Source organism: Sminthopsis crassicaudata, chromosome 1 (genome assembly GCF_048593235.1).
Source record: "Sminthopsis crassicaudata isolate SCR6 chromosome 1, ASM4859323v1, whole genome shotgun sequence".
NCBI lineage: Eukaryota > Metazoa > Chordata > Mammalia > Dasyuromorphia > Dasyuridae > Sminthopsis > Sminthopsis crassicaudata.
Window position 1 is genome coordinate 499,525,897 of NC_133617.1, and position 12,744 is coordinate 499,538,640.

General features: G+C 32.8%; 1 protein-coding gene across 1 annotated transcript in view; it reads right to left on the reverse strand.

Annotated features, from left to right (window-relative positions):
• SNX2 (sorting nexin 2) overlaps positions 1-12,744 on the reverse strand; it is a 57,953-nt gene that overhangs the window by 7,157 nt on the left and 38,052 nt on the right. Inside the window, exons 8-12 of the mRNA XM_074281509.1 lie at positions 7,125-7,200; positions 5,932-6,045; positions 5,585-5,678; positions 3,594-3,799; positions 101-244 (exon numbers count right to left, since the gene is read on the reverse strand). Of these exons, the coding sequence (XP_074137610.1) occupies positions 101-244; positions 3,594-3,799; positions 5,585-5,678; positions 5,932-6,045; positions 7,125-7,200 (634 nt within the window). The remainder of the gene's footprint in view (positions 1-100; positions 245-3,593; positions 3,800-5,584; positions 5,679-5,931; positions 6,046-7,124; positions 7,201-12,744) is intronic.

Consider the following 12,744-nt stretch of genomic DNA (forward strand, 5'->3'; position numbering starts at 1 on the left):
GGTTCAGAAATTAAACATATGAAAAATATGCTTTAATGAATGAATTATGAATAACTTAGATCTAACAATGTGAACAGATAAAACAACTGAGATCAATTACCTCTCTGATTTCATTTTTAGCCTGCTGTATTTTATCTGGTTTGTTGGCAAGCATCATTTTTGCTTCAGCCTCACGTTTTTTCTGCAAAGTAATTTGAGCATCATCCCATTTCTGCCAACATTTCATTCGATGATCAAACACACCCTATAAACATAATATTACCATAATTTTAATAATGAAATATGTAATTTGACATTTCATTATTCTAAAAGTGGTGTGAAATTTGAGAACATAAAATAACTAAGATATATAAACTTTAATATATATTAAAATTATCTTCAATGCAAACACGATGGTTAAGGCAAAAAATTTATACTCACTGGTTTCAATAGGCAAAATAAATTGAAGGACAAAGTAAGTGATACAATTAAACTGAACTCCACACTAGAATCACTGCCTTTCAGATTTGGAATTTAAGAGGCTATCTGGTTCACACTGAACTTGTTTCTTTCATATACCCAACAAATGTTCATCAAATTTTGTCTGAAGACAAAGGCTATAAGGGAGGGTAGCCTATTTCATTTCTGGAAAGCTCTAGTTTTTATGAAATATTTCTTCTTCCTATCAAACTTAAATCTTCTCTGTAAATTCTCCATTGCTCCTGACGGCTTCTTTTCTGCAGAATTTCCTTCTTTTTGCCTTCTTTGGAAAGTGACACCTTAGATTTTTTTTTTCTTTTTCTAATTTATACATTAAATTTTTTATTATTTTTTTTGCTTTGAGAGCAATACATTCTATCATTTTTCCCTTCTTTTCTAATTCAGTCTGTTATAGAGATGATTTCTCTTTTGAATCAACATTCTAGATTTTCTTATTATCATTCTATGTTCTTTTGGGATTTCATAGGACTTTGTTTCGCCAAGCACTGTCCCACTTTTTTTGGTCTTCTAATATTCATTAAGAAAGATTTAAAATTTTTATAATCTATTTGATGGTTTAGTATTCATTCTTCTGATGATTTATCTAATTGTGCTCCAAAGTTTTTTCCTCTTGAAATCTTTGGTCTTTCAGCCTTTTTCCCCCTTTATATTCCTTCGTCACTTACTTTCCGATACCTACTTCTTAGTGGGTACCCTGTACACCACATACTGGGAAGATGCTTCAGCCTCCTCCTAAACTAGTGATTTGAGTTTCACCAGCATTGGTCCACTTAAAGGAGGAGTATCAGAAATAACCATAGCTGTTTATTCAGTTAACTAATTTTTTAGGCCCAGTGATACCATGAAGACTTTGCAATAGGAGGTAATTCCAACATGGACCATAAGCTGATTATACATCTCTACTGGGAATGTAAAGACTATATCTGGCATATAATTCTTATTCGAGATTGAGATATGGAAGGGGAAGAAGAAGGCTTTGATACTTAGTATTAACTAGGGAAAATATCTAGTTAGGATTTTGGTACTTCCAATGATCCCAGGCTGCACCCTCTCCCAAAGGTCCTGGACAAGTCAGGATCACTAAACGTCTTTATTCTTGATCTTTTATGGTCAAATTCAGGGGGTTAGGCCTAGCAACCTCACACACACCTTCCTCCCTCAAACGCCCAGAGAGACTGAGTCAGCTTCTTCTTCCTCCTAATCCTCCCACACACGTCACTTTCCCCCTCTTTGTCCTACCAATCAAGTCAGCACGGAACAGCTGGGGAGGATCAACCTTCAAACAAGTTAATAGGGAACTGTCCAATTGGCAATTAGTCTCACATGCCTCATTATCCAAGTGCATTGCTCAGTTTTAGCCCTTTATATCTCCTGCTTTCTTTTGTTTTAGACCACAAGTGGTCGCGCCATCCCTGAATTTTCAGGGAGGTGAGAACCCCAAAGAGGAGGTGATCACGCGCCCCCCTCTCCCCAGACTTCTCAGAAGGGGAGATGAAAGCACTAAAAAGGAGATAATCACGCCCTCCCTGACATCTCAGGAAGGGAGATGAAAAGCACCAAAGAGAAGTGGGGATTAAATCTAAATCATAGAAAATCACCATTTTGGAACAAAAAAAAAATCACAATTATAAACAACTAAAGAATAATGAAATGGGAAAATGACACATGTAAGAAGACTATAATGTATTAATAATGATGATTTGCATGTGACAAGTACTTAAATCATCAAAAGATATCACAGGCAAAACTGTACATTATGTACTAGCTCTGAATTTAGAGGACATGGGTCCAAATTCTATATCTCACATTTGCTGTGATATCAGGCAAGCCATTTAATATCCCTGGTTCTTAGTTTGCTTATCTTTAAATCAAAGTATTGGACTACATAGCCCTTGAGGTTACTTCCAGTTTTAGAGCTATGATCCTTAAAAAGAAGTGTGCATGGTACAGAGTAGAGTGTAGAGTAGCAGAGTAGCTGAGCAGACTGCTGTTTGAGATTTAGCTTCAATATTGGCTATGCCACTTACTTAACTGTATAAATACATATAAATCATTAAGCCTCCCTGATTCTTAGTTTCCTTACCTCTACAGATACAGAAGAGGTAAGGAGTATTCAATTAGATGATCTCTAAATTTATAATCAGAATATGAGGTTGGCCAGTCATATGCTAAAAGCACAAGAAAATAGCTGGTCCAAGTGCCATATTGGTATATATTAAAAGAACTGAAGCTAGGGCTCTAACTTGCAGATTCTTTTTACTAAAGGCCTTTTATGAACAATTCATAGAACGTCAAAGATAGAAATGGCACAGAGTGAAAAGGCATGGATGAGTATCAATCTGCATTGCTGGGGGCAGGAGTTGAATATTCATTTAAATATGATCATAGATCCACAAAAGCAAAGTTCCATAGTCCTGAGATTTCAGCTTGATCATAGTAGACAATGCAAAATTTGCAACATTTTGGTGGTTACTACATTTTTCACTTGTATTTCTTCTTTACATGTTCTATGTTCTAGACAAACTCGAGTATTCACTAGAGATAAACTGTACCTCTCTGTTTATTCATTTTCTTTCTTCTTTCATAGAATGTTCTTTCTAATCTTTGTTGATATATAATTTTGAAATACTATAAGTTTCCAGTTCAAATGCCATTTTCTCCAAGATTTTGATTCCTATAATAATTGTCTATTTATCTAATCATATAAGTCTTTATATATTATCTTTAAAATATACTTTCCCATAACCTTTTGGATCTTATTATATCAATTTGATGCCATTCCTTTTAGTTAGGAAATATTAAATATGAAAATTAATATGACACTTGGGATTGTCATAGCCAAAGTATGACAGCTTTTCAAATCAAAATATTCCAATTCTCATGATATAATTTGTGGTTATTTGTCTGTGTGTACATACATACACACACACACACATACACACACACACACACACACACACACACAAATATCTATCATGCTTCTAAAAGAATAAACATATAAAGAAACTAAAATTTTCCCAACATAAATAATCTCTCATTCATATAATAATGAAAAAGTGAGGAGTGGGAGAAGGAAGAAGGAAAAGTCAGAGATAGGAGAAAACGAAGCTTACTTTTACTGCAGCAATAAGACGAATGTAATCACTAAGTAGTTCTGAAAACACATAAAAGTCAGCAAAAGCTTGTTCCTGATGCAATTGGTCTATTTTCTCTTCAACTTCAGCAAGCTGAGACAAAGCTCTAGATAAAGCAGTGTGATCCTCAGAATTACCTAACATGGCAGCACTTTTTGCAAAGGCAGCTGTATTGGCTGAAAGTTCTGAAAAAGAAATGTAACAACTTTTACTGTACATTAGCAAGAAAAGACAAATTAATACAAGTGTACAATTTTTTACTAATGCTTTTATGTGCTGTCAAATCATGGGGGAAAAAAAAGAGTATCCAAGAATTAAACATTAAACAGCACTGGACATATATGTCAGATACTCAGAGAAAACACCTGGAAATATGTGAGATTAATCACTGTCTATATTTCCAGACGTTGAATAGTGTTTAATTAATTTAGTATCAAAATCTTTAAAGAAGGAGATCAGTAGACTGGAGATTATCTTGAGCTTTTCCATTCCATCAAGAAATATAACATATGAGTAGAGCACATAATCTTTGACCAGCAAACTTTTTCATCACTGAGTGCTTATAGTTCCTAAAGAAAAGGCTATCAAATAAAAGAAAATTAAAAATGAGAATACAATAGCTATGCAAATAGAGAAGTGAAAACTGTGGAAACATTAAAAATAAATCTCCTTTTCTTTCCTTTGATACTTAAAACTCCGAATGAGGTATTCAAATTATATTGAAACTTTTAGCAAAGGATCATTTTCAAAGTTTTCAAGAAAAGGAAAATGAATATTTTTGTCTGTGTTTTACTGACAACTATTTAAGCTGGGAACTTTAATTACTTTATATTCGAATTCTTTGTTATTGCTCTATGTAGCATATTTCATAAAGCATATGAAAAAAGCAATAATTACTACTTATACATTATCACCAATCAAGTGACAATTAATTACTATTTTAATTAAAACCACAGGGGCAAATGATTTGCCTAAGTATTATAGTAAATATAATTTTGTTTAAAAAAAAAAAACTAGCCTGTTCCTTTTTAAAAGCACTCAAATATAAAAATGTCTCTGTATGCACACACACACACACACACACACACATTTTACTGTAGAACTCAAGGAAGCAAGGAAGTGCTAATAGCTTTCTAATTCTTTCAAAGTAAGAATAAAGTACTTTACTTTTAAGTTTATACTACCATCTAAAGAACTGCAGAATCAAATGCAAATATTTCTTTTAAAGGACATTAAAATAAACAAATCTTGGATGATTTCTTATAATGTAAATTAAATGTATGCCACTTACATATTCTAAATTGGAAATAGTATTAATGTACATGAAGAAACAATTGCATAAAATAACTATTTTATTTCTATTAAAAAGGTCTCTTTTAAAGTTTTAGCAACAAAAATTAGCCTAATACCAGATAGGTGGCACATTGTTGGGTTCTGCTGTCAAAAAGACTTGAGTTCAAACTTAGTCTCAGATATTTGCTATCTTTGTGACACTGTCACGTAACTTTTGCCTTAGTTTCCTCATCTGTGAAATGGGGATAATAGTAGAATCTGCCTTCCAGGATTGTTATGAGAATTAAATAATATTCATAAAACACTTAACACAGTGCCTAGTTCATTAATAGGGACCACATAAATGTTAGTTATTATTGTAATTATTAATCTACTTCTAAACTGTTTTCAGAATTGGATTCAGATAGGGATAGGTTGAAATAGAAAAGAGTATTATTCAATTACTACTTAACATTTTAAAATTGTCTTTGCAGAATAACACTTCATGCCTTTAGTTTTTTTTATTAATTTTATAATTATAAATTTTTTGACAGTATATATGCATATTTTTTTATATAACATTATCCCTTGTATTCATTTTTCCAGATTTTCCCCTCCCTCCCTCCCTCTCCTTTAGTTTTAACAACCTATTTTATGCTAGCTTTAGGGTCCTAAACTCACAAAAGAATAAAACCAACCTTTTCTGTGACAGACCAAGGCTTCAACACTGGCATGAAGTTTCCTAAGTTGCTGATCCAGATTCTCAAATTGCTGCTGCTTTTCCTCAAACCACTAGGAAAAAATGAAAAATGGAGTTAATTTAGCAAGAACAAACCACTATAAATTGGGTTACCAATAGCAAGATATACTTCTTGTTTTAAAGCAACAAATTAGCCATGTATAGCCATGGTGGCCAACTGATGTAGCTGAGAACTAAATTCAATAAGCAAATTAATATCCTATTTTCTACTTCTACAGCTTTAAAATGCAATTGTTGAGGCTCATTAATTCATCTCATTATTCAAGTCGAAAAATCAGCTCTTACTGCATCCGATTCATTCATCTTGATTGTCATTTTGTTGACAGCGTCGGCAGCTTTGTTCACCATCCTCAATATTCCTGCTCCACTCAGAGCCTGAGTATTAACTGCTCTCGGCAGCTGGAATTGAATGACAAATAAGGGCAAACAAACCGGTTAAAAGCCTAGAGGTTTAACTGGGCACAGGAGGGACCAGAAAAAAAAAGGATGTTGTGTTTTCTTCACTCTCATACATTTCAATATAGCAAGATCTCATTTCTCAAATATACTACTTGTACATTCTCAAAGGAAAACTTAAAAAATGGACTTTCCATTTGCTTTTCTTCAGCATCTTTACATTTAGATGAAACAACCACCCTGTTTGTCAAACGATATTAAGGAATTGCCACCTACCTTAACACTATCCACCTGTTTGCTAGCAAAAATAAATTGTTAATAAAGAAGGAGGAGGGAGACAATTTTTTTTTTCTATAGGCTAGGATTTACATTTGCAAAGTAAGTATTAATTTCTTAATATTAGTTTTCAAATCTGAAATTCTAAGTTGGATAAATATATCGTTTGGAACTCTCTGTTGAGCCTGAAATATCAGATATACGTCTACAGGACTTTAAGCCCTCAAATACAGAAAAGGGAATTAATAATGCTGATAAAAAAATGTAGTGTTTCTTATTCTAATAAAATTTTCAAGGGCTTTTTATAAAAAACTTTTTTTTTTTGCATAAATGATATATAATTTTATATAAATTTCCAACAACATACTTCAGCAACAACCTATTATATTTAAACAGCAAGAATATTTAGGTAACTATTTAATGATTGTACATGTATAACCTATATCACATTACTTGCTCTCTTGGGAAGGGAAATGGTAAGAGAGGGAAGGAAAATTTTTTTTTTGGAATTTGGAACTCAAAATCTTATAAAATGAATGTTGAAAATTATTTTTACATGTAATTAGAAAAATAAAATGCTATTGAGAAGAAAAAGAAAAACTTTATTATTTAAATGTTAGCTTTGCTTTTAAAAATTATTTCAAAATATTTCTATTAAAATAGATATTCTTTTAGAAATCTAGTTAATTTAACAAACTAAAATATTAAGAAAAAGATGTAATACAACTAGTAAAATTCCATTTTACATGTCATGTTGGAGGAAATAAAATAATAAAACCCCAAAATTAAATAAATAGAAATAGCACCTCAGAACTCTCTAGGAACTGCCTTAAATCTGGATCCTGAAGCAATGTTGGATGTTTCACTGTACGCTGAAGATACCTAGGTTAAAAATATTGGGATTCTATTTCAGGACAAACAGCGTTAAAATATTTTACCTGGAGAATAAAAATAGGTGAAAATAAAAACCATACTATCACTCTACATTCAATTTGATTTTAAAATATTTATAAACCTTTTTTAATGATTGAAAAGTATTTAACAGTTTCTCTCCCCTCCTTTAATGTCCAGGCTTATTTTTTTCATATAATACCCATTTTTTTCTCAATTCTACATAGGTGAAACACTACCACCAAAAAAATCAGCCATTATTACATTTAATATTATGATTACAGAACTGATCTATAATCTTAAGGGTAATCTAGTCCAAATTCTTAATTATATACTACCGTCCCCACTTCTTTCTTCCCCCAAAAAGCGAAGCCTGAAAGATTAAATAACTGCCCAAGGCTACACAAGGCAGAAGATGACAATTTGGATTTGTTCTGGCTCCACTTGCACCTATCTTTTCCCTGAACTGGGGTTAAGTAATTTGTCCAAAAATATGAAGCAAAACAAAACATAGACAACATGATGCAGTTGGAAAGAGCTTCTTCCTAATCACTAGACCTAAGATCAAGACCTAATCACAAGACCTAAGATCAAATTCTATTGTTCTCAGGGGTATTAATGTTTTATGTAAAGTTACAGAGTTGGGCTACATCAGTGTTCTTTAAAGTGGAGTGTACAAAAGAGACATTAAAACAAAAGAGAATAACATAGCTTTATAGTCCTCTGGCGCTTAAGACACTCTCCTTCCCAATTACTCACTGCAAGTCGGTTGAATATTCATTGCTTACATTGCTTGTCAGGAAGGTGTTTAGGATATAGTTCTATCATCCTCACCTAGCCCTTGGTCCCACATTTCCCTGTCCTCTCTCCAGCTTGCCAATTGTAGCCTCTGCAACTGCAGTGGCAGAGAAACTTTTAAGAACCCTTCCTGGCCCATGACAAAATAAAATGTCATTAAAGAAATAAAAATTATTCTTAAAATATAACTTATTTCATTATTCATTCTTATTCATTCATTATTTCTTTTTTTAACTAGTTTTATAAAATTTTATGATGTAAACATTACATTTATCTAGCAATATATATAGAAATAAATATGAATACTTCCAGGGTACATATGCAAAAATATTACTGGTAGGAATGCAAAATCAGAAGAGTTGAATAGTTTAGTCATCATTTAACCATGTGATCTCTTAGATCCCTTCCCTCTTGGATTCGATGACTCAAAGTATTACTTTCTACCTTATGTTAGATTTCTGGTGAACCAAGAAACTACCAAATTAATTCAATTAAGTCACTTGAAAAAAACAAAAAAACAACAACACTAAAATAAGGATATTCCTGTTCTCAGCAGCACTACCCAAATGAGAAAAGTTTTAAAAAATCAAACATTTTATTTTCATCTTTACTGAAAAGAATCAATTGAAGGACTGGAGATGTTTAGCTCAGGAAACAGATTTGGGGAGGAATGACAGCTGTCTTTAAAGGTCTGTCATGTGGAAGATGATTTGCTTTGCTTGGTCTCAGAGGACAGCACTAGGAATAATGGATGAGTTACAGGAAAGCCAAGTGAGATTTAATAAAAGGGAAAACTTCCTACCATTGGAGTTATTCAAAAGTAAAATAATCTGCCTTCTGAAAGTAAAGGGTTTCTATCTCATTAAAGATTTTTGAGAAAAGAGTGAATGATCACTTGTAGGATATGTTACAGAGCGGGGTTTCCTATTTAAGTATAGATAGAATTAAATGGCTTTTAAAGTCCTTTACAATTCTGAGACTTTTTGTTTTTTGCTATATTTGGTCCCCTGGAATTAAATGCAATTTTATTATGTATAGAATGGGGACAACATTTTAAGAAGAATATGCATATTTTAAATTTAAATATTTATCTATAATATGAAATAAGCAATACTATATACCTTCATCCACACTGGAAAGACAAAAAAAGAATAACTGAAATAGTAATAGGAGAGCACTAGTCTTGTAAATTACAAATTCCTTGAAAACAATACAAAAGCAATGCTTAATTTTCAAGTCAGCCATCTTAAAAGTTATATTCGACAAAATAATGACCCACATCTTAGGAAAGACCTGATTCCAGGCCAAGTATATGTGAATCAAACATTTTTTTTTTAAATTGTTCCCTAATTTTTAACACTGGATATAAATATTTATTCCTTAAGTTAGTCTTCTGGATTAACTAAATTTGAACACATATTTGCATTTGGATGGTAGAGAGGGGAAGGTAAAACTTGTAATTTCATTAATGTAGGAAATTTCCAATATAAAACTCATTTCACTAACAGAGATCAGCAATTTGTCTCCATGTCTTAAATGGCTGCTGAATCAGAGAAATTAAATTTGCCTATGGTCACACTGCTAACATATGTCAAAGGAATGATGTGAACCTTTTTCCAATAGCAAGTATTTACATGTTTATTATTTTGCAAGTTACTATTTTACCATTAAATGATGCAAAATGGAAGAACATTAATTTATTGCTTACAATGCAGTCTTACTGCTTACAATGCAGTGGGTCCCATATTTAAATGTAATTTACACTTTAAAAGTGCTGTAATTTTATTAATGATATGCCAGAAAACATTAAAATCCTATAAAATTCTGCCAATTTTAGCAATTATAATAGGTTTTCTTGTAAATTTTTTTTCTTTCCTTCGTAGTCCCTTATCTTTCAAATTGTACAATCAATGCTTTGTAGAAGAAAGGTGGAAGCAGAGAAGATAGGCAATAACAATAAGGTGGCACAACAAGACAGTGTAGTGGGGAATTATTTTAGCACGTAAATTTACTTCATTAAAAAAAGGAAACCTATTCTGGATATTCTTTTGATGAGAGAACCTGAGAGATTACAAGGGAGCCAACAAAATATCTAATATAATCTCATTTTATAGATTAGACAACTAAGATTTGGAGAAGAGAAACAATTTTCCTGAGGTTACATTAATGGCAGAGCTAGTACAAGAATCCAGGTATGCTAGTTCCCAAATGTATTGACCAATATATTTCTAAGCTGTCCCTTAATTTTCTCAACTAAAGTAGCAAATAAGTGAGAAATAATTAGGAATAAAGGGGAAAGGAGATTGGTAGGATAAGGTGGACAAACTAGAGGCCTTGCTCTGCTTTCTTTGCTTATTTTATTTAATATTAAATGAACATACTCTTCATGTTCCTTCTGTCTCATTTTCTCTCTTTTCTCCGCTGAGAATTTTACTGGCATAGCATTTAACAAAGACTAAGTGAGGAAACTGTTCTCAGAAAACAGCCAGGCCAACTGTCAATATTTCCTTAAAACTATTCTCATTGCTTTACTCTGCATGAAGGTATAATAAGCACTATGCTATATTGTCAATTCAGAAAAGAAGGCAACAGATTCAAATTATATGTCCTTGGTACAATAAATCTTCATTAAGTTACTTATCAAGCATGCCATCTAAAATAGCTCAAATGCAATCACTGAATCATATAGGTCTAGAAGGGTATCTCAAGAGGTCATTCCCTTGCTTTCAGAATGAAAGATTATGATTAAACTATGACCTTTCTCATAATTCTGAACCAGAAAGTTCCTTCTAATGCTAACTTAAATTCTTCTTACTGTTATCTATCTAGATCTTCATCTACAAGTGAATCTAACACTGAAAAACAATGTGGTTAAATGTGATTATTAAATGCAGTTGACTTCATTGTTGAAGTTGAAAAGTTTTTGATCTTTGCACTGTTTTATAACCTACAACAAAATCTTTTTCCTATGCTCCGTATTTATTTTTAAGTTCATTTTGTACTCCTACATTTTTTTTCCTTAGATGCATTAGTTACTTTCCTTTCTGTGACTGCTTTTCATTTTCTTACTAACCGATTCTATTTGATCAGGAAGACAAAGAAAAGAAGTGATAAAAAAGTATCGATTCTTTTTAAAAGAGGTCTTTGGCCTTATGACCCAATAATCTCAATTTAAAAGAGCTATTAAAATTATCTTTTAAATTGAAAAATAAATAGTTAGACCAAGTGTGATATACAGCCAGGTTGGGAAGGTAATTATTCAAAGCCCTCATTTAATTCCAAGTCTCACAATGTATCTATCACATTTTTTTTCAATTTCTTTACACATGGAGAAATTAAATACAATATTTCCTTTGAGTGGTGAGTTAGGGTAATTAGATTGTTTATTCCAGTACTGGCTGTAGAATGGTTTAAATTTTAAAATAATTTCATGTGGAAGAAAAGCTGATAAAATCAAGAAATGTAAAGGGCAGATAATATAGTCAACAATGTCCCAGCTCTGTGACCTTTGGCAAGTCACTTAATATCTCTAGGCCTCAGCTTGTAAATTTTTTTTTTGGGGGGGGGGTAGATTAGATAGATTAAATCTAAGATAATGATAATGTTAGATGCTAAATTGTTTAGCTTTATGTAAATATGTAATTATACTATGCTACCAATTTAGGAAGTATGAAGATCTTAGGTCTAGCTTGTGAAATAATAAGATACACTGCTTGGTCAAAAGCATTGGTCCTCAAACTTTTTAAATAGGGGGCCAGTTCACAGTCCCTCAGACTGGGAGGGCCGGACTATAGTAAAAACAAAAACTCACACTCTGTCTCCGCCCTCGGCCCATTTGCCATAACCCAGTGGGCCGCATAAATGACCCCTGGTCAAAAGATTTGCTTCACACTGAATGGTTCCTAAAAAAACCAAGAAGACGACATACTCTAACTGAAGCAGAAGAAAATACAGAATCACTATTGGCAACAAAAAAGACAATCTGGAAGAATCTAGCCCTTGAGACAGAATAGTACCTTACCCTCTGGGTTGGGGGAAGGAAATTACTTCACAGTCCTTACATTAGCTATTGAGTCTTTCCATGATCTACTTATCTGGTAGGAGACACAACATCTAGCAGAACTAGCTGAGTCTAAAGCAGGAGATAGCAATACTGGAGGTATGAGTTGCTTTGGGCATGTGCCTTCCCTCTTTACCAGTGTATCCTGTGTGTCCTTTCTTCCATGATGCTATATATAGCTTATGGGAGAGCATGCTCTAGGTTTATGGGGTAATATTTACTTCAATAACTAAATAAATGCTTTTGCTTTGAGTTGCGTTTACTGAATATTAATGTAAAGTATTGATGGACTGTTATTTTGGGAGTATAAACAAAAAAGAAAATTGAATCTTGGGGTAATTGTTTCCTCTGGGCTACTCATCAACTCACACTTGTATGCTGGGTCTATAGGAAAGCAATTAGCCCAGGTTTAAGGTACTTTGGGACTGTATTCTTAACTGGTGTGTTTATCTATAATACTACAGTATACTATTACAGAGATACATACTTAGCAGACTCATGTGACCAAGGTGACTAGCACTGCAGGGCCCCAATGTATTTTTCCTTCTCGTTGTATCTGCATGGTGAACCCCTGGTGGTACAGCACTTCTGCTGGAGCACATAGTTCAATTAAGACTTTTTGGTCTTATTCTTTTCTGTAGCATCACCTTACTGGCCAAGCTTTCTTCTTGACTCAC